Below are 24865 nucleotides of genomic sequence, written 5' to 3'. Positions count from 1 at the left end.
AAGGTGTGGCCAGGTCATCAGGAGATGGACAGAGTGAGGGCTGAACCCAGATCCACACTCAAAGTCTCTGCCAGAGACACCAAGGCCTCACTCTAAGGAGCTTGCTGCAGGAAGAGGAATCTCTCCTCCAGGGCCGGGTGGCCCCTTGCTTTCTATTAAAACAAGGTCAGGAGAAGAAACGACTTGTTTGTATAGATTCCTGGGACTGGCTTCAGGGAGGCGGACTGCTGCTGAGACCACGGGAGCACATTCTAGGCCATGTCTGTCCAGGCAGAAGGAGCCACAGTGGGAATTGATGAAATTCACGCTACTCAGCAACCCTTGCAGGTCCTGCCAGCTGCGTACCCTGAGGCTGGGAGAGTCTGGCCGACCCTGGATCGTACCTCAAAGTTGGTGTTGTTGTTATACGGGTGTTTCGACTCCCTCACTTGCACCTCCATTCCTGGCTCCTCCATGAACTGGCAGGCAGCCAGGGCCATGGTGCCTAGCATGCTCTCTCGGCAGCCCTGGAGCACCTTCTGCAGTATCTGGTGGGACACAGGCAGGAAACATGGGAAGATGGTGACAAAACTTTGTAGTTCAGCTACAGACTGTGCCCAGGGCTCCTGAGTTCTGCTATGTGGGTCCCCTGGTTCTACACAGAAGGAAGTGGAAGAGATGCTTCCAGTCCTGTGAAAGTTTGGTAACCCAGCACTACTTCAAAAGACCAAGTCGAAGATGTGATTTAAAAACAAAACAAAAGATGGTCACCACTTGTCAAGTTGAAACTTAAAATTAGAGCACTGAAGACTCCCCTGGCGGTCCAGTGGTTAGGACTCCGTGCTTCCACTGTAGGGGGCACGGGTCTGATCCCTAGTCAGGGAACTAAGATCCCACATGCCACAAGGTGTGGCCAAAGAAAAAAAAAATTAGAGCACTGGACTTAAGAGAATGCACAGACTCTGGTAAGACCCCACGTCTGCCACCCAGAAGCTGGGAGCCTTGGACAAGCCTCCCGGGCTTGACTTCTTCACCAATAAAACTCCCTGGGTCACAACGTAACACAGGTGTAAGTGCTGGCAGAGTGTCTGACCTGAGGTAGACATTCTAGAAACCATGGTTGAAAACAGACGACGTAAACCTTCCTGGAAGGCTTCCTGTATTACGGGAACAGGCTGTCAGAATCATAATTAACCCTGTCCCGCAGACTTCACACTGTGTGAGACCCTAGGGAACATGAGAAGAGACAGGCTACCAAGGAGAGTTAGACTCTTAAGTCTGAAAACAAAAAAGAAAAACTGCAAGGGTAGGTGTCGTGGATTGTTACATCAAACACTCCCTGAGCACCAAGTCTGCCTAGGCCATGAGCTCGGCTCCAGGCCAGTACTTGGGAGAGTTTAACAGCGACCTGACCCTGCCTTCGTTGCGTTCACACCTGTCAGGAGGGCTGTAGAGCCACACAGGTAACCTCACTCCAGGAAGGCACTCCCTAGAGGAAGCCTATTCAAACGCCCCAGCGGGGGGCTGGGAGGGACACAGAGGAGGAGCAAGTGGGGTAAGAGCCCAGCCCGGCTGCCTAATTACCTTCTCCCACTGGTGCTTTTCTTCCAGCTGCATGAACATATCCAGAATGTAGGTCATGTGGGCAGGGCCGCTCAGCTCCAGGATGTCCTCGCTCACTGGCACGTGCCCTGGCCACTCAGCGAGCAAGGATGCGAGCACATGGCGGGCGTACAGGACTGCTGTGGCCTCGTTCACGCGGAAGAGGTAGTCGCGCACAGCCCTCTTGCTCTTGCAGTTGAGCTCTTTGTGCAGGAGGGCGGCGCTCTTGCTGCGCCGCTGCTTGGCGTAGCTCTGCTGCAGTTCACTCTCCGTGCTGGAGATCAGCTTCTGGGTCACAGGGTTTGACTCCGTGGTGGCCTGGTCACAGCGTGCGGGCCGGGACTGCAACCCAAAGACCACCATCACAGAGGCCTGGCCTTCTCACAACTGGGGTGGGGGCAGGGCAGACACCTTGCTTCCCAGGTGGGGCAACATACCAAGCATGGTAAGATAATCATGTCTGTATCCACAGCTTTGGCGCTCTGCTCGTCCAGTCTCAGACTCCTGCTGGGCTGCCACCTCTGAGCCAGGGTCCGTATTCTTTCATCAGTGGTGAGCTCATCCCCGTCAAACCTGAAGAGAAGGAAGAAACACAAAGTTGGGCACCCTAGTTACAGAAAGGCAAGAGTTTAACCTGCAGTGAAACTTGCAGAAATGCCGATCCGAGTTATTTTCCTGTTATTTTGCAATTACATTATTACGTTCCATATTTCGCACACTAGATTCACAGTGTTCATCTATTCGTGCACGCAAACGTGCACACAAACGGGCACACAAACGTGCACGCATGCCCACGTGCCCAAAGCAGAGATGCAAGCCATCCCTTAGGATCCATTCTTCCTTTCATTTAGAAACAAAGTTCCCTGAAGTTTTAGCAAGATACACAATCACCCAGCTGGAGACATAGTTCCCAGTCCTCCTAGCAGCAATGCAACGAGGGTCATGCCAACGGGAGGCCAGTGAGGTAACGTGTGCCATTTCCGCAGCTTGCTCTCAAACAACTGGGTTAAGGATGAGCTCCTTTCCCCACCTTCCCCCTTTCCCCTGGGCTGGAACAAAGAGCTGGTGTCGGGGAGCCAGCTCCGAGGACACAGATGAGGACAGCACCCTTGGGGGTGCGGGGTCCCTTGTGAAGCAGACCGCCCACCCACCATAGGCTACTGCCTACCTCTGGACTGTGCCGTGAGAGGGAAAACAAATTCCATCTTCCTTGACCATGATACTTCTGTGTCCTAACTGATGCAACCCTGCCTCATCTCACAAAGGATTTGAGGCAGTAGATAAGAAATACATATGGGAAAATAGAAATATGAAATAAAAGAAAATTAAATTGGAATTGGATATAAATCAGAATAGGAAGTCAAAACTAGGATGTGGGGGATGGAGGAGGAGATTAGTTGCAGAAACATAAAGTTCTCCACAAATTTAAGAGCTGGGCCCGAGAACTAGCTCTGAACTTCCTGGCCAAGAGGAAGGGTATATTGTTAATTTTGTAATAATCCTTGAAGAAAAAAAACGAAAATAATGTACAGAAGTGAAAAAACAAACAAACGAAAGGACACTTTTGACCAGAATGTACCAGAAGGTCCTGCTCTGCACCGTTTGCTCCCTGGGCTGACGTGGGAGAGAGACCTTGGCGTCTGTGTCAAAACTCTGCCCCCACAACGAGTTTACTCTAAGAGGCAGACTGCGAATATAAAGCTCTTCCTAAAGAAGAAGCACACAACACAACTCAAAGATGAGCCATGCGGTGTGGCACAGCCAGCTTTCATGTCGCTTTATGAAGAACTGAAAACCAACTGCTCTTTGGCCTGTCAGGAGTTTTTACCCAGATCTAGTTGGCAGGAGGTAAACAGAGTCCCGCCCTTACTTGTTGCCTCACTCACTACACTTCGGCTGTATCTAAATGTCCCTTACCTCTTCTGAACCTCCAGGAAGAAAGAGTCGGTCCTCTTCATCTGCAGTTCGTATATGGCCCGGAGAATGTGCAGAGGGGCATTGAGGGCGTCGTGAGCCATCTGAAGGCCACAAGGAGGAAGTAGAAGAGAGACAATTTAAACTGCATTAACACATTATTGATGATCTGACCTCAAAAGTGATAAAACAATTATTTCCTAAAGTTACCACAAGTTATAATTTAAAAACATCACATGGGCACTTCATGTATATAAGATTATAAGCCCTGGGCTTCCCTGGTGGCGCAGTGGTTGAGAGTCTGCCTGCCGATGCAGGGGACACGGGTTCGTGCCCCGGTCCGGGAAGATCCCACATGCCGCGGAGCGGCTGGGCCCGTGAGCCATGGCCGCTGAGCCTGCGCGCCTGGAGCCTGTGCTCCGCAACGGGAGAGGCCATAGCAGCGAGAGGCCCGCGTACCACAAAAAAATAAAAAATTATAAAAAAATTAAAAAAGATTATAAGCCCTAAAACATGGACTGTAAAATCTGCATTACTGTTATAAATTCAAAGGAAGATATAAAACATGGAAACACCAAAAAAAAAGTCATGCAAACAAATGTACTGTTAATAGTCAATAATAACCCACCAAATTGTATTCATTGCTAGCTTCTCTGTAGCAGCTGCCTTGCACTCAAGTTTGTTAAGTGGCACATAAATCTAAGTACTGGACTTCCTTTTGAGGTTTTTAAAAACTGTACTTGCTTTCCTTATATCCACCCCATACTCTCTGTTTACTCTTCACACAGTTAGACCCTTTGAAGTCCAAGCCCTTGCCCATTTTCACATCATTCTGAGGAAGAGTGGATTATTCAGGGAAAGTAGGAGTGTGTCTTGAGAAACTGTGAGGACAGACTGTCACCTGGGGATTTATGGACAGGCCTGAAATTACATGCAAAATTTTACAAAAGTTATTTGCAAGTATAGTTTATGGGAGAAACGATCTAAAGCTTTTGGGTCCATGACCCCCCAAACATTAAGAACTACTGTTGTAATAGGGCTTTTCCATCCCTCTGGACGAATTCTGCACAATACCGACTGAGTCTTCAGGAAGCGCATTCTCAGGACATCAGTCTGAAGCATTTTCACATGGAGGCTAAAACACAGCCCAAGCCAAAGAGAATCCATTCCTTAGAGTCCCTTCCTCAGTCCACACCGTGACCCAAGAACGTACCAAGAAACATATCCTGGTGGGCTCATCCAGGCTTTCGAGAGGGTCCAGCTTTTTCTGCTCCGGCTCACCCGGGCTGCTGACTGACCGTTCCACCTCTTCCTCCTGGTCACCTCGCTCATCCAGCTCCAGCTCTCCATGCTCAGCCAAAGTGCTGATCTCCTTTTTTGAGGAGTACAGCATGATGGACAATATCTATACAGAAAGAAAATCAGGCAGGGCAGGAACATGAGTGTTTAGTGGGTGAGATCTTTAACCCTCAAAGGGTAGAAAATATCTGACTGAACCTTTTAAAAGACATCAGAATTCACAAAAAGAATGTAAAATTAGTAAAGAAATATGAAAACATGTTCAACCATACTTATAATAAAAGAAATGCTGACTAAAAACTACAAGGGACTGTGACCGCCTGGAGGGGTGGGATAGGGAGGGTGGGAGGGAGGCAGGGAGACGCAAGAGGGAAGAGATATGGGAACATATGTATAACTGATTCACTTTGTTATAAAGCAGAAACTAACACACCATTGTAAAGCAATTATACTCCAATAAAGATGTAAAAAAACAAACAAAACAAAAAAACAAACAAATAAAAAACTGGGAACAAGCTAAATTTCCCACAGTAGGAGTTTGATTAGTGCATATCTCACACAAAGGAACATTCCTTACAAATAATGACAAATTTCTATTGGTTTTGAAAAGCGTTTGTTAGATGATATTTAGAGAAAAGCCATGTTATATAGCATTACCCTATTTTGTAAAAATATGTGCATAGAATAAAAGACTTTAAGAACACTGAAAAAAAAATAAAAAAATAAAAACTACACGGGACCTTCGTGTTTAACTTTGCCACTGATGGTGTAAGTTGTTATCATCCTTTTAGAAGGCATTTTGGTGAAATGTAAAGAGCTACACAAATGTTCATAACTTTTGACCTGGTAACTCATCTTCTGGGAATAATGTAAAATGTGTAAAAAGCTATACTCTTGATATGGTCAATGAAGCATTTAATAATGGCAAAAAACCTGAAATTCATCTTTATGGATCATCTGCAGCCATTAAAGATGGTCGTTATGAAAACTACCTAGCAGCCTAGAAAAGTGGCCATCACATGACCTCAATTCATTTCAACAGTGTGCCTCATTGTACAATCTAAACCTACGTATGTAATATAAACACAGAAGGAAAAAAATTAGAAAAAGGAAATACACATAATACTAATGGTAGCTGTGTTTGGGGTGGATGAAATTTGGGGTTTTTCTTTCTTTTCTATTTTTCAAACTTTCTGAATATAAAAAATATAAGTTTTTGAATGTAAAAAAAAAATTACTTAAAAATATTTCCTAAAGAACAAGAGCTCAAATGCTCACCAGGTTATCCATTAATATGTTTCAGCGTACTTTCCTAAAACCTAACCAAATCCTCCTGTGGCAACTGAGAGCTGCTTCCTGGAGCTCAGGCCTCTGCGTGACTGAGAATGACCACCTGAGCACCCCCATACAGCAGCAGCCTTTTCTGACCTGAAGCTGACGCTTGGCACAGAAACGCCCCAGGGAACCACAGTAATTCCACTAAGAAAAGTCTAAGGCCTATGGCGAAAAGGAATAAAATGAAAATTATCAACTAAAATCCTACATAAAATAAACATAAGTGAGGACAAATTTAGGAACTGATTTTAGCTCAAAGGAAGTTTAAAGGGAAATAATAATTCAAGGGCAGATTTACTACCATGATATAAATGGTCAACCGTGTGTTTCCACAAAATACTTCTCTTCCAATATTCTTTGAACAAACATCAAATTCATTTTCCCTGACAAGGGAGGACAGGTGTCATAATCTCTATTTCCAAAAAGGAAGACAAATATAAGACACTGTTTTAACAACTGCACCAGATGAGAGTACACAGGGCAGAACCAGCTGTAACTGACTCGTGGTTCTAACTCCCAGGCCAGTAAATCTGCATCAGGAAGCAGCAGCAGGAATCACCCTGGTCCCTTACTTCCAGGTCCCGGAGGAGCCACGTTTTACTGAAGCCGGTCCCTTTGCTGCACTTTTTCACCAGCAGCTTCAGCAAATCAGTCTGAAGGAAGGTAGCATGGGTCTCTTCAAAACCATGAGCCTGTCAAACAGAAAAAGAATGATCTGCAACTGCCTCAGAGTGAAGAAGGTAAGGGTCACTCGGGGAGAAGCAGGCCTCTGTCACAGCCCAGTCTCAGCTAGTGGCCCAAGTTCACCTTCTGGTGAAAATTCCAGAGTCAACGGGGAGGATGAAACTCTGAACCTGAGCCATAACCTAAGTGTGTTCGCTCTCTAATTCATTCACTCAACAAGTATTTCTGAAGCTTCGTACATTCTACGTGCTGAGTCCTGTGCTAAGAACAGAGGTTTTATGTCCCTCTCCTGCTCTCTACCTTCCAAAAGCTTCCCACTGCCCTGCAGACTGAAATCCAAGTCCCTATTCATAGCTGACAAGGTCCCGCAGGCTCCCTGCCTGTCTCTGTGGTCTCATCTCCTCCTCGGCACTTTCCTGAATCCCTAAGGTAGTTCCTTCTGCTCCCTGACAACCGGGCCTGGAGTTTGACCTCTCCCAGGATGTAATGCTCTGCCCAGACTCCTTATTTATCACCTCAGATTTCACCTCCTCAGAAAGGCTCTTTCTGACTCATGGTGGATTTCCTTGCAGGCTCTTTGTTGTCTCCCTTGCAGTTTAGGCTGAAAGCTCCATGACAGCAGGGACATTCTTTCTAGTTCAACACTATGTACTCAGTTCCATCTGGCCCCTGGTGCTCGACAAATAGACATATATTTACGGAATGAAGGATTCAAAGACAGAAATGGTCTCTGCCCTCAGGGAGTTTATTTTCTCTTTCCTACGGTAATGTAAACAATTGAAACAATAGTAGATTGTGATAAATGCCATGAAATCAACAAACAGCAGATGTGTGGTCTTGTCTCAAGCCTAAAAATATAAACTCTCAGGGCTGGGCCAGAGCTGAAATGCCATCTAATCCAATCTCCTTGTGGTGCTTGAGTCGTTCCACGGCCTCCTCGCCAGTGTTGCCAAAGTCAGGGAACGCATAAACTTTCCAAATGAGATCCTTCTCTCATGGCTAGTTCTGTTGGAAAGATCCTCCCTATCGATGCCCCTCAGATGGTAGAAGAATCATGTTCCCCACAAGTCAAGGCTTCCCATCTCCATGTCAATTATCGCCCAGCTCTTTAACTTGTCTGTCTTCTCTTACACCAAATGCCAAACCTATTGCTCCAAGATCCCGTAAGATATTAGCCCCCTTTATTCTTCCTAGGATGAACCAGAAGGGACTGTGGTTCAGAGGCAAGTGAGAAACTGTTCAGTCAATTTTTCTTCTCATCTTCCAAGGTTATGGGCCCATTAGGTAGTGGTACCTGGTTCCATGAGGCAGGACTGAAAAATTACAGAGAACCAACCATTGGGAAAACTCTGTTTCTTCCTTAAAGTTATCCTTGTGCAAGGTGCCAATTATTTCTAAAAATAATCAAGATCCTATGATTAACCATCCATTGAAATCAGATGGTATGTCCTTCTAGTTAATACCCTGCAGGTGTTAAATCACAGCCAGATTCATTAGCAAATAGAAGAAGCTCACCACTACCTTCAGTGTTTTGTATAATCCTTTGAGGGCCAAGGACAGGACCCAAGTTGCTTCCACTGCCTCGGGACAATGGCTGTCCATGCTGGTTTGCAGAAGGTGACTGGCAATAAAGGCAAAGTGCTGGGAGTATTGGCTCAGCTGGGCCTGAGAGTTGCTGCATTCCGGTCCTCCTCCTTTCTGGACCAGCTGGTAGTCCTTCACTGAAGGGTGATGTCAGGCAGGAAAAGAAGGCACAAAAAGCACAGTTAATACTTCCTGCAGGTAAGTTTCTTCCCCAGTAATGTGCCTTACTGAAGCAAGAACTGCAGACCCCAAAACACAAATCTCTCTGGCTTCAAACTTAGCCATTATATTTAAGGCCAGCTTGCAGCTGAGCACAAAAGTGGTACTGGGCCACCTACCCACCAAGCCACCAAGAGATGCAATTCACATTCCTACTACTCACACAAACAGGTTGTCTCCAAAGGTGTTAAAGGAAGTTCATAAACACAGAACACATGAGAGACTTCCATTTCAGAACAAGCCTGAGTAAAAGGGATCGGGTTTACTCTCTTACATTAAACAACCAGAACCCTGGAAAAATACATGAAACGATGGTTTGCAGACATTGGACAATAGGTAGTACAGGACGATGACCCCTGAAAGAAGGGACATAAACCAGGTGAGCCTTCCAATAGCCCTGGCTATCTGGAGACAATTTCCAGCCTGCACAGCATGGAGTGGAAATCCAAGTCCAGTTTTAATGAACTGAGGAGACAGAGGTCAGAGTTCAGGGAAGTCAAGGCAGCTAGGACTTATGGGACACAATATCACAGAGAAGAGAGAGGCACAGAGAGAGGGGTGTGTGGGAGACCTCTCTAGATATCTACAGAGGGTTCCTCATGAGTATTTGGCTGAATACTGATCTACACAAATGTGAGAGGAAACTAGATAGGAAACTACCTGGTTCTAGGAAAGAACTGTCAAAAAGCAGTAGGCAGAACAATTCTTGGAGCTCACAAAGAACTCTGAGAATATTCTGTCTTCTGACCAGTGAGAGTGGAAGTGTCCTAGTCGGGGGCATAAAACTATTTGAAGACATAATGATCAAAAACATCCCAAATTTGATGGAAACTATAAATCTGCAGCTCCAAGGAGCTCTTTAAGCCGTCAAGCAGAAGAGACAATGAAAATCACGCCAGGGCACATCGTAATCAAAACGCTAAAAAGCTGTGATTAAGAGAAAAATCTTAAAAGCAGGCAGAGAAAGAGACACATTTTGAAGAGTAACAGAGAATGACAGCTGACTTCATGGCAGAAACTATGCAAACCAGAAGAACAATATCTTTAAGGAGTACAAAGAAAAAACTCTCAGCCTACAATTTTTTACCTAGAAAAAGTCATCTCACAGATGAAGTCAAAGTAAATATTTCTTTGGTTTGGCAGGACGAACCAAAATAATGATTTTGTAGCAGCAGACCTGCACTACAAGAGATATTAAGGGAAGTTTTTCAGGAAAAAAAAATGATACCAGGTACAAACCTGAACTTATACAAAGGAATGAAGAGCACCAGAAATGGTAAATATGTGGCTAAATATTAAAGCTATTGTTTTCTCACTTTAAGATCCCTTTTAAAGTATGTGACTTTTAAAGCAAAATAAATAATGTATTGTGAGGTTTATATCATGTAAAAGTAAAATGTGTGACAACAACAGTACAAAAGATGATGGAATAAAAATACAAAACCTATGTTTCTTCACTATATGTGAAGTGGTAGACTGTTTGAAGACAGACCACGATGAGTTAAAGGTGTATATTATAAACCCTAATGCAACCAGTAAGAAATTATTTGAAGGTAAACTACTGTAAACCCTAAAGCAACCACTAAAAAAATAAGATATACTTTAAAGCTAATAGTGGAGATAACATGGAATCATTAAAAAAACAAAAACAAAACCAGCTCAATCCAAAAGAAGTTAGAAGGAACAAAGAACAGATGTGACAAACAAAAAACAAGCAAGAATATAGTAGAGGGGCTTCCCTGGTGGCACAGTGGTTAAGAATCCGCCTGCCAATGCAGGGGACATGGGTTCGATCCCTGGCCCGGGAAGATCCGACATGCCGCAGAGCAACTAAGCCCATGTGCCACAACTACTGAGCCTGCACGCTACTGAACCTCATGCACCTAGAGCCCATGCTCTGCAACAAGAGAAGCCACGACAATGAGAAGCCCGCACACCGCAACAAAGAGTAGCCCCCGCTCGCCTCAACTAGAGAAAGTCTGCGCACAGCAACAGAGACCCAACACAGCCAAAAATAAAAACAAACAAATAAATAAATAAGAAGATAGTAGATTTGAACTCAATCATCCTGATAAGTGTATTGAATACAAATGGTCTAAACATCTCAATTAAAAGGCAGGTATGGGCTTCCCTGGTGGCACAGTGGTTGAGAACCTGCCTGCCAATGCAGGGGACACGGGTTCGAGCCCTGGTCTGCGAAGATCCCACATGCCACGGAGCAACTGGGCCCGTGAGCCACAACTACTGAGCCTACGCGTCTGGAGCTTGTGCTCCATAACAAGAGAGGCCGCGACAGTAAGAAGCCCGCGCACCGCGATGAAGAGTGGCCCCCGCTCGCCACAACTAGAGAAAGCCCACGCATAGAAACGAAGACCCAACACAGCAAAAATAAATAAATAATTTTAAAAAAAAAGGCAGGTATTGGGGAGGGATAAATTAGAAGTTTGAGATTAACAGACATACACTACTACATATAAAACAGATAACCAACAAGGACCTACTGTATAGCACAGGAAACTATACTCAATATTTTGTAATAACCTATAAAGGAAAAGAATCTGAAAAAAGAATATATATACTGAATCACTGTGCTGTAAACCTGAAACTAGCATGACATTGTAAATCAACTATACTTCCATAAAAAAAACAACAAAAAAAAGGGCAGGTATTGTCAGACTGGATTCAAAACCAAGACTCCACTATGTGCTATCTACACTTGAAATGTAAAGACACAGGGAGGTTAAAGCAAAAGAATAGAAAAAGATGCATCATGCAAATGTTAGTAACAACAACAACAAAAAAGCTAGAGAGGCTACCTAAATATTAAAGTAGATTCCAGAACACGGAATATTATTAGGGATATAAAGGAACGTTTCATAATGAAATGAGAAACAGACCATACACGCAATTATAGCTGGATACCTCAACATTCCTTTCTCAGTAATTGTTAGAACAAATAGACAAAAAATCAGTAAGAGTATAGAAGACTTGAACAGCACTGTCAAATGACTTGATCTCAATGACATCTATAGGACACTCTACCAACAACATAGTATATGCATTTTTTTTCAAGTGCACATGGAATCTTATTTGAAACAGACTAAATTTTTGACCATAAAACAAATTGCAGTAATCTAATAGGACCGAAATCATTCATAGTATGTTCTCTGACCACAACTTGCAATCAGTAACAGAAAGGTATCTGGAATACCCCCAAATATTTGGAAATTAAACAACAAAATTTTAAATAATCACAGAAGAAAGAAAAAAATCACAAGATGAATAGAAAATACTCTGACCTGAATGAAAATGATAACACAACATATCAAAAATTATGGATGTGGATAAAGCCACACCTAACAGGAAATTCACAGCATTAAAATGCTTCTATCGACGAAAAAAGAAAGGTCTCAAATCAGTGACTTAGACTTCCACTTTAAGAAACCAGAAAAAGAAAAAAGCAAATTAAACTCAAAGCAAGAAGAAATAAGGAAATTAATAATGGAAAGATAGAAATCAATAAAAGAGAAAACAGATAGAGAAAAATCAATGAAACCAAAAGCTGGTCCTTGGCAAAGATCCAATAAATTGATAAATCTCTGGCTAGCCTATGAAACAAAAAAGAAAAGATACAAATTACCAAAACCAGGAATGAGAAGAGGCATCTGATACCCCATGTGAAATTCAGAGAAATTAAAGATCTACATTTTATAAGACCCAAATTTATCCCATAAGTGAATGGAGAGATATACCATGCTCCCAAGTCAAAAGACTCAGTATTGGTAAGATGTCAATTCTCCCCAAATGGATCTATAGATTCAATACAATGCCAATCAAAAGTCCAGCAGGGGGACTTCCCTGGTGGTCCAGTGGCTAAGCCTTTGTGCTCCCAATGCAGGGGGCTCGGGTTCGATCCCTGGTCAGGGAACTAGATCCCACATGCATGCCGCAACTCAGAGTTCACATGTCCCAGCTGAAAGGACTGCACTTGTCACAACTAATGATCCCGAATGCCACAATGAAAGAACCCGAATGCCACAACTAAGACTCGGTGCAGCCAAAATAAAAATAAACAAATAAATATTAATTAAAATAAAAAAGTCCAACAGGTTCTTTAATAGAAACTGACAAGCTGATTCTAAAATTATACAGAAAGACAAAGGAACTAGACTAGCCAACAATTCTGAAGAATAACAAAGTTGGAGAACCTGATTTCAATACTCAGGAGAAATCTACAACAGTCAAGACAATGTGGTATTTGCGTAAGGAAAGATATATAGATTAATGGAACGTAACAGAATCCACAAATAGACACAAACATACATGGGTCAGTTAATTTTCACAAAGTTGCCAAGATAATTCAATGAAGAAAGAATAGTCTGTTCAACAAATGGTCGTAGAACAATGGGACAGTCACATGCAAACAAACAAACAAACAAATAAGTCTTGACTTTTACATTGCACAGTACACAAAAATAGCACAGATAGTGCCTAGTGCTGAAGCTGAATGATAAAGCAGATTATTTCAAGAGCAGACCTGGGCACATAATGATGCACCTTCACTGTTCTATTGATGAAACAAAATGGAAAGTGACATGAATGCCAATACAATTATGTGAAGTTATTTTACAGTCCTGTAGCCACCTGACTCCATCATATATTTAAATTACCCATTAGAAAACAAATGACACTGGCAAATGAAAAGAGTTAATGTTCAGAACCTAAACATCTAGCCAACTCAAAAACACAGAGCCATGTACACAAAATAACAGTGTGGAAAGGGCCTTCAAAGTGATTCCAATTCAACCACATCACTTCAGAGACAAGTAAAAAGAAGTTCGGGGACCTATAACTTGTTTTTTAAAAATTCACATGCAGGGGAAGAACCAAGATATCTTAACTGATTTTAGGGTATACAGAGATTGGACAACTGTCTCTCATTCTTAGAAAAAATCATTATGCTTGGGACCTGTTTTCCTCTTCCGGGTTTTGACGTTGACGATCACAGCCCTGTTCTTCTCAGTAAAGTGCTTCAAGATGATCACATTATGTGGTTCGTTGGCATTATCCATATAAACACAGCGGGTCCCCGCGCAGAGGACCTAAACATGACACAGACAGAAAAGGCAACTCAGCAGCATATAGAGCACAGTGCCTTTTGCTTGTGCCACTGACTTCAACAAGCAGTCAAGGACAGGGTTCTTCCCATCTCTAAGTCCAGGGCCTGGCACAGGCCTGGCACAGAATTGGTTTAAGTGCTTGCTGGATAAAGCCATGTTTTCACAGTCCTCTTCGTCCCAACCAGTTGAGAGACGTGAAGAGTAGAAATGAGATCAAGGTGAATGCCAAAGTGAACAACTGTATTTTGAAGTTCTCTGTAACTTAATATATTACAGTTACCTATTATTCAAAGCCAAGAAAATGAATCAAACGGCTAAAACTGTTAAAAATGCAAGTTGAACAAACCATCCCATAATCTTGAAAATATACCAATACTGTAAAGGCAAATTATACAACTAAAGAAAAAAAAACTTCCAAAGATATACGCTGTGCACGTGATGAAGAGGAGGCCAGGCCTTCAGTGGCGTACCTGGGGGAAGCCGACCAGCACCAGCAGCGTGAAGATGTTGGTGTGCTTCAGCTGGAAGGGCAGCTGCTTGATGCAGTGGTCTGTGAAGGTGGCAATGACGTCACGCCACAGGGGGGCGCTGTTGAGTGACCGCAGGATCTCCGCCATGGAGCAGGCCCAGTCCAAGCCCACGCGGCTAGAAGGCAAGAGCTCCATTAGACGGCAGCGCAGAGGCTCCAAATTCAACTCATCAGGTCGCCACACTCAAAGGCAGACCCAGAAGCATGCCAATGAGCCATTCATTGTATTAATTTAAAAACTACCAGAATGTTACACAACTCTTTAACTGATCAGGAGCCTACTCCTCTATTCTTTTTTTCTTTAAATCATGAATACATTGTTGTGCTCTATCAAATGATTTGTCTTCACTGGTTGATATGATCACATTGTACTCCCTCACTCCCATTTTGGTTGTTGTTAACGTAGTGATTTTAAAACTGTAAACCCTCCTTGATTTCCTGGAATAAATGTAGTCAAAAACAAAACAAACAAAAAAACTACCAGAATGATGCTTTTCATATAATGATAAGTGTGTGTAGGGGGGATATCAAGATTTGTTACTTATATACTCAAGTCTACAGCTATGCTTTTAAAAATCTCTATAAAAGGTCATGCACCATGTGCACTTGTGCACACTCACATTCACGTACAGAAAAAAACGCACAGGAAATGTATACTAAAATAGCACCAGGGAGTTCCCTGGTGGCCTAGTGGTTAGGATCCTGGGCTTTCACTGCCACGGCCCGGGTTCAATCCTGGTCAGGGAGCTGAGATCCTGCAAGCAGTGTGGTGGCAGTGGGGAGAATAAAACAGCACCAGATGCATTGATGTGGTACAAGGCAAGGTGAGTTTTCCCCCTCATTTTGGTTTTCCAAATTTGGTATTTTGATTATGTTACTTTTATATAATGAAAATAGATCTATTTTCTTCAACCCCAAAGCCTACACTTATTACTCTCAGGAAAGAACAAACCAGAATATGTATCACCAGAGAGTGCCCAGACTGTACAGCTGTCTTAATGTGGGTTTTAAGTGCAGTTTTAATGTCGGCTGACAGTGTTGCTAATAAAACAAATTCCACTCTCACAAAAGATCCCTAGACAAGAGCAGGGAAGCACGCTGAAATTAATCAACAGCCAGATCACTGACCTAAGTAAATGAACACCAAGGTGGGGCACAGTGAGGGCGGCTACCTGTCCAGACACACAGCTCCCAGGCTAAAGAGCAGGTGGGTGGTCTTCCAGCCATCTGGCACAATGGAACTGTCCCCTGCTGCAAACAGGTTGTGTTTGGCCGAGAGGACCTTGGTCACTGCGGCATCTACCTCCACTGGTGAAAGGCGGATGATTAACTGGCCGAGAAGACCCAGGGTGAGGTGATACGTTTCATTCAGGTGGCCTGCATTTGAGATGACGACCTGGAACATGAGTGGGAGCACGTGCTCCAGGTCTATCAGGGGGACTGTGGGATCCTGTCGAGAGAGGAGAAGAATCTGTTCAATACAAAAATCTATGTAACCACACCAGCTAAACACTCCATCTCCTTCATATATTATTTATAACTGGCCTGGTGCCAAAGGAATTATGCAGTGTCTTTCACAAATGGCTTAGGGACAATAGACTGTGAAATAAACATTCTCAGGTATCATCTTACAATCCTACTTGTAATTTATAATCCTACCCCAGGGATACACAGATGACTGCAATTAACAGTTAATTCCAGTATATGGCTTTCCAAAATTTTTTTCTATGCATAACACTACCCACCCCACCCCCTCTTTTTTTAAATGCCAATTTGTCTCTTACCGAGTTTAAGGGAGGTAACATGGCTGCTAATAATCCCAAAATCCTCTTCTGGGAACACTCAGCAAACACCTGCTCAGGGCTTGGAGTAACTGCCTTTTCCTCGATCGGCTTCTGAGATGATGCTTCTGCATTTTCAGCATCTGAGTTGTAAAACACCAAGCTCTGAGAGTTTGCCAGGTTCTATATGTGTATGAAGAGGCAAGTAACCACTGCACTGTTCCTGTGCCACTACAGAATCAAGCTGGGACTTTAAAAACCTATTGCTGAACACGTCTTACTCAAGGAGGTCTGTCCTGATCACCCTGGTTTAAGGTTGAGCCTGCCCTCCGATCTCTCCCAACCCCTCTGTGCTCTCCATTCCCCTGCTCTTCTGCGCTCATGGCATTTAATTACCTTTTAACACACCATATTATTTGATATTGATTGTTTACCATCTGGCTTCCCTTCTAGATTTTTGTTTTTTTCAATGATGTATCACAAACACCTAGAAATGTTTCTGGAGCACAGCAGCTATTCAATAAATACTTGATGGATGAATAAACTATATGTGAACCAGGATGCTGCTCCTCAGATGGAATCAGACCAGAGTGGATTTTGATGACCTGGATTGACATGGAGTCAAACTGTTTTCTGGACCTTAGAATTATAGGCCCTGCAGAGATAAGCGTCAGCCCCATATGAGAGCTGGCCCCACGGACGGGGCAGGATGCCGGCGCTCACCCCTGCCTGTCACAGAGCGGCCGTTTGGGGAGGATCCCGCCTCCCCGAGCCCTCCTGGACTGGGCTGACATTGCTGCCGCGCTCCTTCTGCCCACAGCGCCCCCACTCCTGGCTCCTCAGTTGCCCTGAAACAGCCCTGACCTTGCGCTGCCATCCCCAGCAGATGTCCGAGGGCCTCCACAGCAGAGTGCACAGCCCCTCTCCACTTCCACCTTCCAGTGCTCCACTCCCTCCCTACACACCTGCCCCCCAAGGGACTGCCTGAATTCTCTGGGGGTTCCCACTCTGGGGCCTTTCTTTGCTCCTGTAGTTCTTTCTGCCCTGAATGCCCTTCCCCCCAGTAGATCTCAGCACAATGAAGGTCCCATGCAGGCCTTATTTACAAGGGCTTTACAATGACACAACCTGTTCCAGCTACACACCCATCACCGCTAACACCCACTTGGGCCTCTCTCCTGGACAGAATCACATCCCAGCTCAAATCAGTTACACACACCTTTGTCTTAAACCCTCTCAGACTGTCAGCACTGTGAGGGCAGAAGATGTGTCTATCTGTCTGACTTGGTCCCTGTTTCAACCCCAGGGCCTAGCACAGTGCTTGGCACATAGAAGGCACTCAGTAAATTAGGGAATAAACAAGGTAGGAAAGCAGGCAAGATGAAGAAAAGGTGACTTTCAAAGTGTTACCAGTACCATCTGATGTAGAACTGAGAAACCATGCACCCTTGGGTGCTAGCCAATTTTAAATTGTGTGCAAGGAGTAAGTCAGGGACGGGTATGCGTGCACTTTAAGATCAAAGAGATCAAGGTAACTGTCAAAGAGTCTTTACCTGGAAGTTCTGTAGGTGCACAGGCATCTGCAGGTGAGTCTGAAATCTGCGTCTGGCAGGAAGGACCCTTCAGTAACGATGCAGCTCCCCCTGCCTTGCTCCTCTGCTTGCAGTCTAAAGGTCTGACTTCCTTAGGGGCATCCCTCTTCCCCTAAAAACAAAACGGTGAGTGTAAAAGAATTAAGGTTTCTTTCTTAAAAAAGTTTACTTGTTAATCTAATACAACTTTTAAAATCACTAGCCAATCAGTCTTCACAAACAAAAATACTTTTGAATTAGAGAATGCCCCTCGTTTCTGATGATAAATCTGTACTCTAATTAAGACAGTAATCACTGCATCACATCCCCCCAACACCTTCCAAATGCCGCTCTGTCAGAGCCTGCAGTCACATAAGCAATGGCTCTGGTACAAACCTCTAACACATTCTATTTATCTTCCAGAAGCCAGGTATAGACAGTTCTTCTCTTGGGGAAAAAGAAAAAAAACGAAGGTGTGGATTTCCTTCTAGCACAGTAAGCTGACTTTACACCTTTGAGAATTCCATTTTGGCAGAGAGACTTATAAAGGGGGCCCTCATTGGAGCTGGGAGGGTTTTCTGGGCTCAGGAGTCTGGCAGTGAGCTGCCCACACTGGCAGGGTGACAGTCCTTGACCTGAATTTCCTTAGGAGTCACTCAAAGTCACCCCAAGAATCACCTGCACTCCCTGGGCCCTCAGGGTACTTTTCCTTGCTGTCACACAGGCTTATATGTGGAAACCAGGCCAGGCAGGAAGCCTTCTGTGCACGGTGGAGGCACCCTAGCTCCAAGGAGTCTGCGAAGGCAGGACACTTTGGAGCCAAAGATGGAGCGTTGTCCAACAATAAACACTCATGAGAAGAGGACACTTTGGAGCCAAAGACGGAGCGTTGTCCAACACTAAACACTCATGAGAAGATCCTGACATCTCCCAGCGGCAGCTACTTATCCTCCCTTCTCCAGATACTGTAACCTCAACATCAATCCTACCCTCAACACCCCAAGAAGAAAGTGGCTATAAGATTGTCCAGGAGATTTGCCCGAAGCACACGACGGAACCAAGACACAATGGAACTTGAATCTAAGCTTGAAACTGATCACAGCACCAGTTCTGTTTGACCACAGGATGACTGGAGCTTTCTGAGGTTTGTGTTAACCCTGCATCGAGCAAGTCCATCAGCGACATTTTTACAACAATACACTTTTTAAATTAAGGCATTCTCTGTATTGCCCAAGATACAGAAGAAGAAATGGTAATGGAAGAGAAAATGTGGGTGCTTGAAGAGTGGACTGGAAACTGGAGTACCATTTACTTGGCTGCCAACAATGAAAACATGGTAAGTGAAAATGGACCACTAAGGATGAACTTCTGCTTATTAACGAGTCATCCAATGGTGACATTGGAGTCACCTTTTATCGAAGGGTTAATTGTACGTGTCAAAGCTTCAGCCTCCTTGCAAAAAAAACCCGTGGCTATCTGGTTCAGCATGCTCTACTCAGGGAAGGACTATTTATACACACTTCCTGATCGCAGGAAGGTACGTATTATTTTTCTAGTCAACACAAGTGAGGACGGATTCATGACTTCCCTGATGATGGCACTTGCCAAAGGCCGTGATCTGAGCCCTGAAGACTATGAGGTTTTCAAAGAAAAGACAAAGAAAATGGCTGTTCAAGTCAAAAATGTCATTAAAGTCAGTGACATAGATACCTGCCCCCGAATTAGCGACTCCTCCCCCGTCCTCATGTCACTGTTGGTTTTTCCCTGTGTTAAGTCAGCTAATTGCTTTCTGCATTTGGAAGATAACACATCTACATCATGAATCGACACATTATCAGCTTCACCCACATGAAGACAAATGTGCCTTTACTTTCCACCGTGTCCCCTACCTTCTCTCTCTCCTATGAAGCTGAGATCCATAGACCTGACCTTTTTTCCCAGCTCTGTTCCTGACTTGTTTCTTGATCTTGGATTTCTCAATCTCTATGTAAGTTTAAATACAGTTATTTAATAGAAAAAAAAAAGATTGTCCAAAAAGGGGACCAGACTGGGAGAGCTACCTGCCTTGTTAAAAATGTACCCTCTGAAAAGATCTCCAACACTATACTCTCTGTACTATGTGGCCCTTTGTGGAAACAATATAATTCCAAAGTTCTGGCTAATAATGTTAGTCTTGATCTTCTTTCCTGTTATCACAGGACTCCAAAGAGCCACTGCAGTTGCACCACATGGCACTCAAGAGGGTCTCATTACTGGCCAGAGGCCGTTGTAGACAGATGATGTCTCTGGCTGAGACTGCTTTCTCAGTTGTTTAAAACAAAAAGTATCTCTAGACATTAGAGGGAAGGAGGGACAATACCCTTAATACAGCCTAGGATTGGCTAGAAACGCGCAGAAGTTCAAAAACAAGTGATTTGTACTCAGGGCCCAAATAGGATATGGTTCTTAGGGCCATTGTAGTGGGGACGTTTGGGTTCTGTTGTGGGCACAGTGTTGGAAACTGCAATTTGCTAGAGAGAAGACTAAGAGCCAGAGGCAGAGGCAGGGTACCCTGGGTATACCCAGCTGCTGATGGGAAGAGGACCCAAAAGGTAGGGACACCTCAGGAATAAAAATAATGCCCTGGGAGATCCTTAGAAAAAGGGTGATTCCAGTCCCTAGGCAGGGAAAGCCTAAGATAAGCCTGAAACATCTTTTTGTATCAAAAATTAAGAAAGTGCTCAAATAATAATGGAGACATATCAAAAGGACACAAAAGCCAGCTGGAAGTTTCCATTGGCCAAACACGGGACAATATGAGCATCAAAATAAGTAATAAAAAGTAAAAGATTTTAATCCATTGAATAAAAAAAATTCACCGAGTCCATTTTCATATAAATAAATGAATAAGTAGATACATGGGGAGTGCTGTGCTGATGGGTAGCATAAGATGCTGGGAGCTCACAAGAAGATACAATTATTCCCAGGCTCAAAGGTGAAGACAAGACTGCTGATTTATCCTGTCTCTGCTGATAACGTTCTTTCTGCCCCACCATAATCTGTGGGTGGGTTCGATGCTGCCTGGAGAAGGGGTTTTGTGGTCAAAACAGGCTTGAAGGTTATTATGTCACTTGTCCTGTGCTGGCTCTCTGGCGGAATGAAGCTAATAGAATTTTCAAGTTTTTGCCAGCTACCTTTGCTTTTGCCTTCCTCTAAATGACAACAGGATCCCAGTGAGCTATAACCACCAAATGGGGATCCTCCACAACAGAGACAGAGGACAGAAACAGCAGCAGCTCTTGAGGCAAAGCCAGGGGCATTTACAGCACCAGCTCAAGCTTTGGAGGCAGCATCATGGAAGCTCTGCTTGCTCTTCCACAGAACAATCTTAATGTCACTGTCACAGGTTCCACCTGGATCCAGGAAGGCTTTTCTTCTACTTACACAGGCATATGCAAACTACTCTAAACTACATATGTAAACTACTTGGTAAGTGGTAAGCAATTAGTATCACCTATTTGTTGGCTGAATATAAAAATAGTTTCACATATACAGTGTTCACCATAGGTCAGGAACCAATCTCTTTAGGTGCATAATCTTGTTCAATTCTTATAAAAACCACAGGAGGCAGGAAACAGGAGTAATTAACACTGACAGGGAACTTACTATGAACACTGCTTTTCTTAGAAAAATGTTTACTTATTTATCTATTTATTTATTTGGTTGTGTCGGGTCTCAGTTGCAGCATGCAGGATCTTCGTTGCTCCGTGAGGAAATCTTCGTTCCAGCATGCAGGCTTTTCACTGTGGCATGCGGGCTCTTCAGCTGTGGCATGTGGGATCTTAGTTGTGGCATGCAGGATCTTAGTTGCAGCATGTGGGATCTTCACTGCAGCATGCGGGATCTTAGTTGTGGCATGCAGGATCTTAGTTGCGGTATGCAGGATCTAGCTCCCTAACCAGGGATCGAACCCAGGCCCCCTGCACTGGGAGCATGGAGTTTTAACCACTGGACCATCAGGGAAGTTCCTGAACACTGTTTTAAGCACTTTATAGACATTATTTCAATGTATGTAATGCATGTAAATCCTCACAACAATCCTAAGGAATGGGTATTTTCATTATTATCCTTCCATTTTTACCGACGAGAAAACCAAAGCAAAGAGATTCGGGTGACGTGCCCAAGGTCTGACAGAGGATCTGCACCCAGGTAATCTGGGTCACGAGCCTATACCGTTAACCTCTGTGTTCCAGCCCCTCGTGTGAAAGCTCTGAGCTCACCTGTGATTCTGCCCAGGGAAGGATTGTTACTTACACTGCGGTGCACAAATGGGCCTGCATCGGCTGGCTCCACAGCAGCCTGGATGGCTTTTTTCTCTGGCTGCTCCTCTGATGTTTGGGTGGGCACAGCGACTGGTGGGGCCTGCTTTTCTGAAGTAGAGTCACCATCTGGCAATATACCAAGAAGAGCTAGAGCTTTAAGACCTACATGGGAAGCAAATAAGAGAATGGTTAAAAGTTTTATAATAAGGATTATTCTCTGCAAATGCCATAAATCACTTTGCTACTATATGGAAATACATGGCTGAGTTCTCCACGAAATGAACCAAAGAGTACTCCATCCAACCTTCCACCCTCCCTCCCCCCTCGCCATGGCTGTCCAAATCTACTCAGCTCCTGATTTCAGACACCGGAAGTTTCGATAGTGGGGGATACTTGTACTTTATTAACAACAGAGGACAAAAGATACAATAGGATTGTCTGTTTAGAAAATCATGAACATTAAAATTTTGTAGTAGCCCCAAACAGCCAGACTTCTAAATTTCCACTGGCAAATAGATAACAAAATAGCTCTGAAGTACTGGTATTACCCACCTGCTACTTCATCCAAGTCTGATTTCCCTAATGTTTATTAGAATGGGGAGTTAGTCCATTATTCTGAAAGGAGTTTAAATTACTCAGAAGTTGAACATTCACATTATTTTTCTCCTTGGCACCCCTCAGTAGATTCAAAGTCAACTAGATATTTTATTAGTCAAACTTTTTTTTCAAATATTTATTTATTTACTTATTTGGCTGTGCTGGGCCTTAGTTGCGGCATGCAGGATCTTCGTTGCGGTGTGCAGGATCTTTAGTTACAGCATGCGGGATCTTTAGTTGTGGCATGCGGGCTCTTAGTTGTGGCATGTGGGCTCTTAGTTGTGGCATGTGGGACCTAGTTCCCTGACCAGGGATCGAACCTAGGCCCCCTGCTTTGGGAGTGCAGAGTCTTAGCCGCTGGACCACCAGGGAAGTCCCTAATCAAACTATTTTAGTTATAAATAGCTCTCATCTAGAACACAGTTGTGTGGAAGTAGATTTGCACTCCAGGTTAAGAAAAGGCTGCATTCCTTTGGCAAAGTTAAGTCTGGTGGATTCAAATACTAAATACTTCATCCCCAGACATCAAGAGTTTTAATTATTAATTTTTTTTACATCTTCATGAAATATTTTAGAGAAACTAAATGCTACTTTAATGCTGACATTTCTCTCAAATGAATCTGGGGATGTTTTTTTTAAAAAATATTTATTTATTTATTTTGGCTGCACTGGGTCTTAGTTGCAGCATGTGGGATCTAGTTCCCCGACCAGGGATCGAAGCCGGGCCCCCTGCATTGGGAACACGCATTCTCACCCACTGGACCACCAGGGAAGTCCTGCATCTGGGGATTTAAAATTAGGTTCCACTCCAGGGTGAGCACCTCTTGTGGAAAACTGGGTTTTACTGCTTCTGAACTGAGCACTGCATTTCACTTTCACTGGGGCTGTTGCTTCACAAGCAGCTGAGGGGTGGTCTGGTTTCCATGCATGAGGAACAATTACCTTTTCCCTGGTGAGCCTTCATCAGACAGTCCCCGACGAGCTGCATGCACTGGCTCCGCAGGGTGGCAGCACTGCTGCGGGCCTGGGGATCCAGCTTTTCACCATCCACGTCCTCGGCGCTGGCCAGGTGGGTACTATAGAGAGCCAGGGCGGCGAAGAGCAGCCAGGAGTAGTTGTGGATGTAGGGCTGGATGAGCCTCTGCCGGTCGCTGATCCGGATGGTCACCATCGGATGGGCAGTGATACTGTGGGTAGGCAAGTGGCTGCAAAGGCAAGACATCTTTAAGGCCTACAGGCCTTTGTGAGCCCCCAAAAAGGGAGAATTGGGCCTCAGGGGACCACATGCATGGTCACAACTGGGCATCAGGTAGCTCTAAGACTGTGGTTATTGAAAATTTAAAGACAGGGCTTCCCTGGTGGTGCAATGGTTAAGAATCCGCCTGCCAATGCAGGGGACACAGGTTCAAGCCCTAGTCTGGGAAGATCCCACGTGCCATGGAGCAACTAAGCCCGTGCACCACAACGGCTGAGCCTGCGCTCTAGAGCCCGCAAGCCACAACTACTGAGCCCGCGCGCCTAAGTCACTGCAATGAGAAACCCGCGCACCGCAACGAAAGAGTAGCCCCTGCTCGCCACAACTAGAGAAAGCCCGCGCATAGCAACGAAGACCCAACGCAGCCAAAAATAAATAAATAAAATTAATAAATTTATATTAAAAATTTTAAAGATGGGTATGGGCCCTCTCTTCAGAAAAATGAACAAACACTGCACATTCCATTTTGGGATTTCACAATCCCCAGAAGACTGTCTATGGAAACCAGGTGAAGTAAGAATTCCTTATTGTGAAGTTTCGCAGGGTGTGGTTATAGTATTTTGGTAACATGAGAAAATGACCATAATCTTTAGAGACAGATATGAAGTATGCAGGAAGGAAATGATTTAAGGTCTGGAATTCGCTTTAAAATACTTTAACAAAGGAAAATTAAAAAGAAGAATAAGCTAAGCACACATAGCCAAATCCTCCTAATTGTTGAGTCCGGGTCATGGTTATGTGAAGATTCACTGTGCTACTCTCTCTACTTGTGGGTATGTTTGACATTTTTTATAATGCAAGGTTTTTTTTAATTATTAAAAAGAAGGCAACGGAATACATGAAGGAAAGTTTACCAGGCTGGAGGTCATCTGAGACATACCCATAGGAATATTTCTTGGCCGCATAGCATCCATAGCAAAGGTCAAAGTCATCGCACACATTGCAATTCATCCTCCGGCCTATGATCAAACCCTGGCAGTGGTCACATGTAAACTCCATGTTGACCATTTCGTGGTCATCTCCGTGGCCCTCAGGCTTCACCCCACCTGGGGGGAAAACAGCAGCGTGAGGTGAATTGGGCAAAGGGCTCTTAGA

The 24865-nt window shown here is 44.1% G+C and overlaps 1 protein-coding gene across 4 annotated transcripts in view; it reads right to left on the bottom strand.

Moving 5' to 3' along the window:
* Nucleotides 1–24865, bottom strand: part of ZZEF1 (zinc finger ZZ-type and EF-hand domain containing 1) — a 115262-nt gene that overhangs the window by 11387 nt on the left and 79010 nt on the right. For all 4 annotated transcript variants that reach the window (XM_067717384.1, XM_067717381.1, XM_067717382.1 and 1 more), the window contains exons 35-49: nt 24651–24816; nt 23458–23720; nt 21911–22080; nt 17600–17750; nt 16050–16189; nt 15438–15715; nt 14207–14381; nt 13586–13718; nt 8335–8534; nt 6702–6821; nt 4709–4900; nt 3499–3599; nt 2019–2154; nt 1564–1923; nt 384–527 (exon numbers count right to left, since the gene is read on the bottom strand). In XM_067717384.1, the coding sequence (XP_067573485.1) occupies nt 384–527; nt 1564–1923; nt 2019–2154; nt 3499–3599; nt 4709–4900; nt 6702–6821; nt 8335–8534; nt 13586–13718; nt 14207–14381; nt 15438–15715; nt 16050–16189; nt 17600–17750; nt 21911–22080; nt 23458–23720; nt 24651–24816 (2729 nt within the window). The remainder of the gene's footprint in view (nt 1–383; nt 528–1563; nt 1924–2018; nt 2155–3498; nt 3600–4708; nt 4901–6701; nt 6822–8334; nt 8535–13585; nt 13719–14206; nt 14382–15437; nt 15716–16049; nt 16190–17599; nt 17751–21910; nt 22081–23457; nt 23721–24650; nt 24817–24865) is intronic.

Source organism: Pseudorca crassidens, chromosome 19 (genome assembly GCF_039906515.1).
Source record: "Pseudorca crassidens isolate mPseCra1 chromosome 19, mPseCra1.hap1, whole genome shotgun sequence".
NCBI lineage: Eukaryota > Metazoa > Chordata > Mammalia > Artiodactyla > Delphinidae > Pseudorca > Pseudorca crassidens.
Note: the sequence above shows the minus strand (reverse complement) of the source record. Positions and strands in the feature narration are given on the sequence as shown.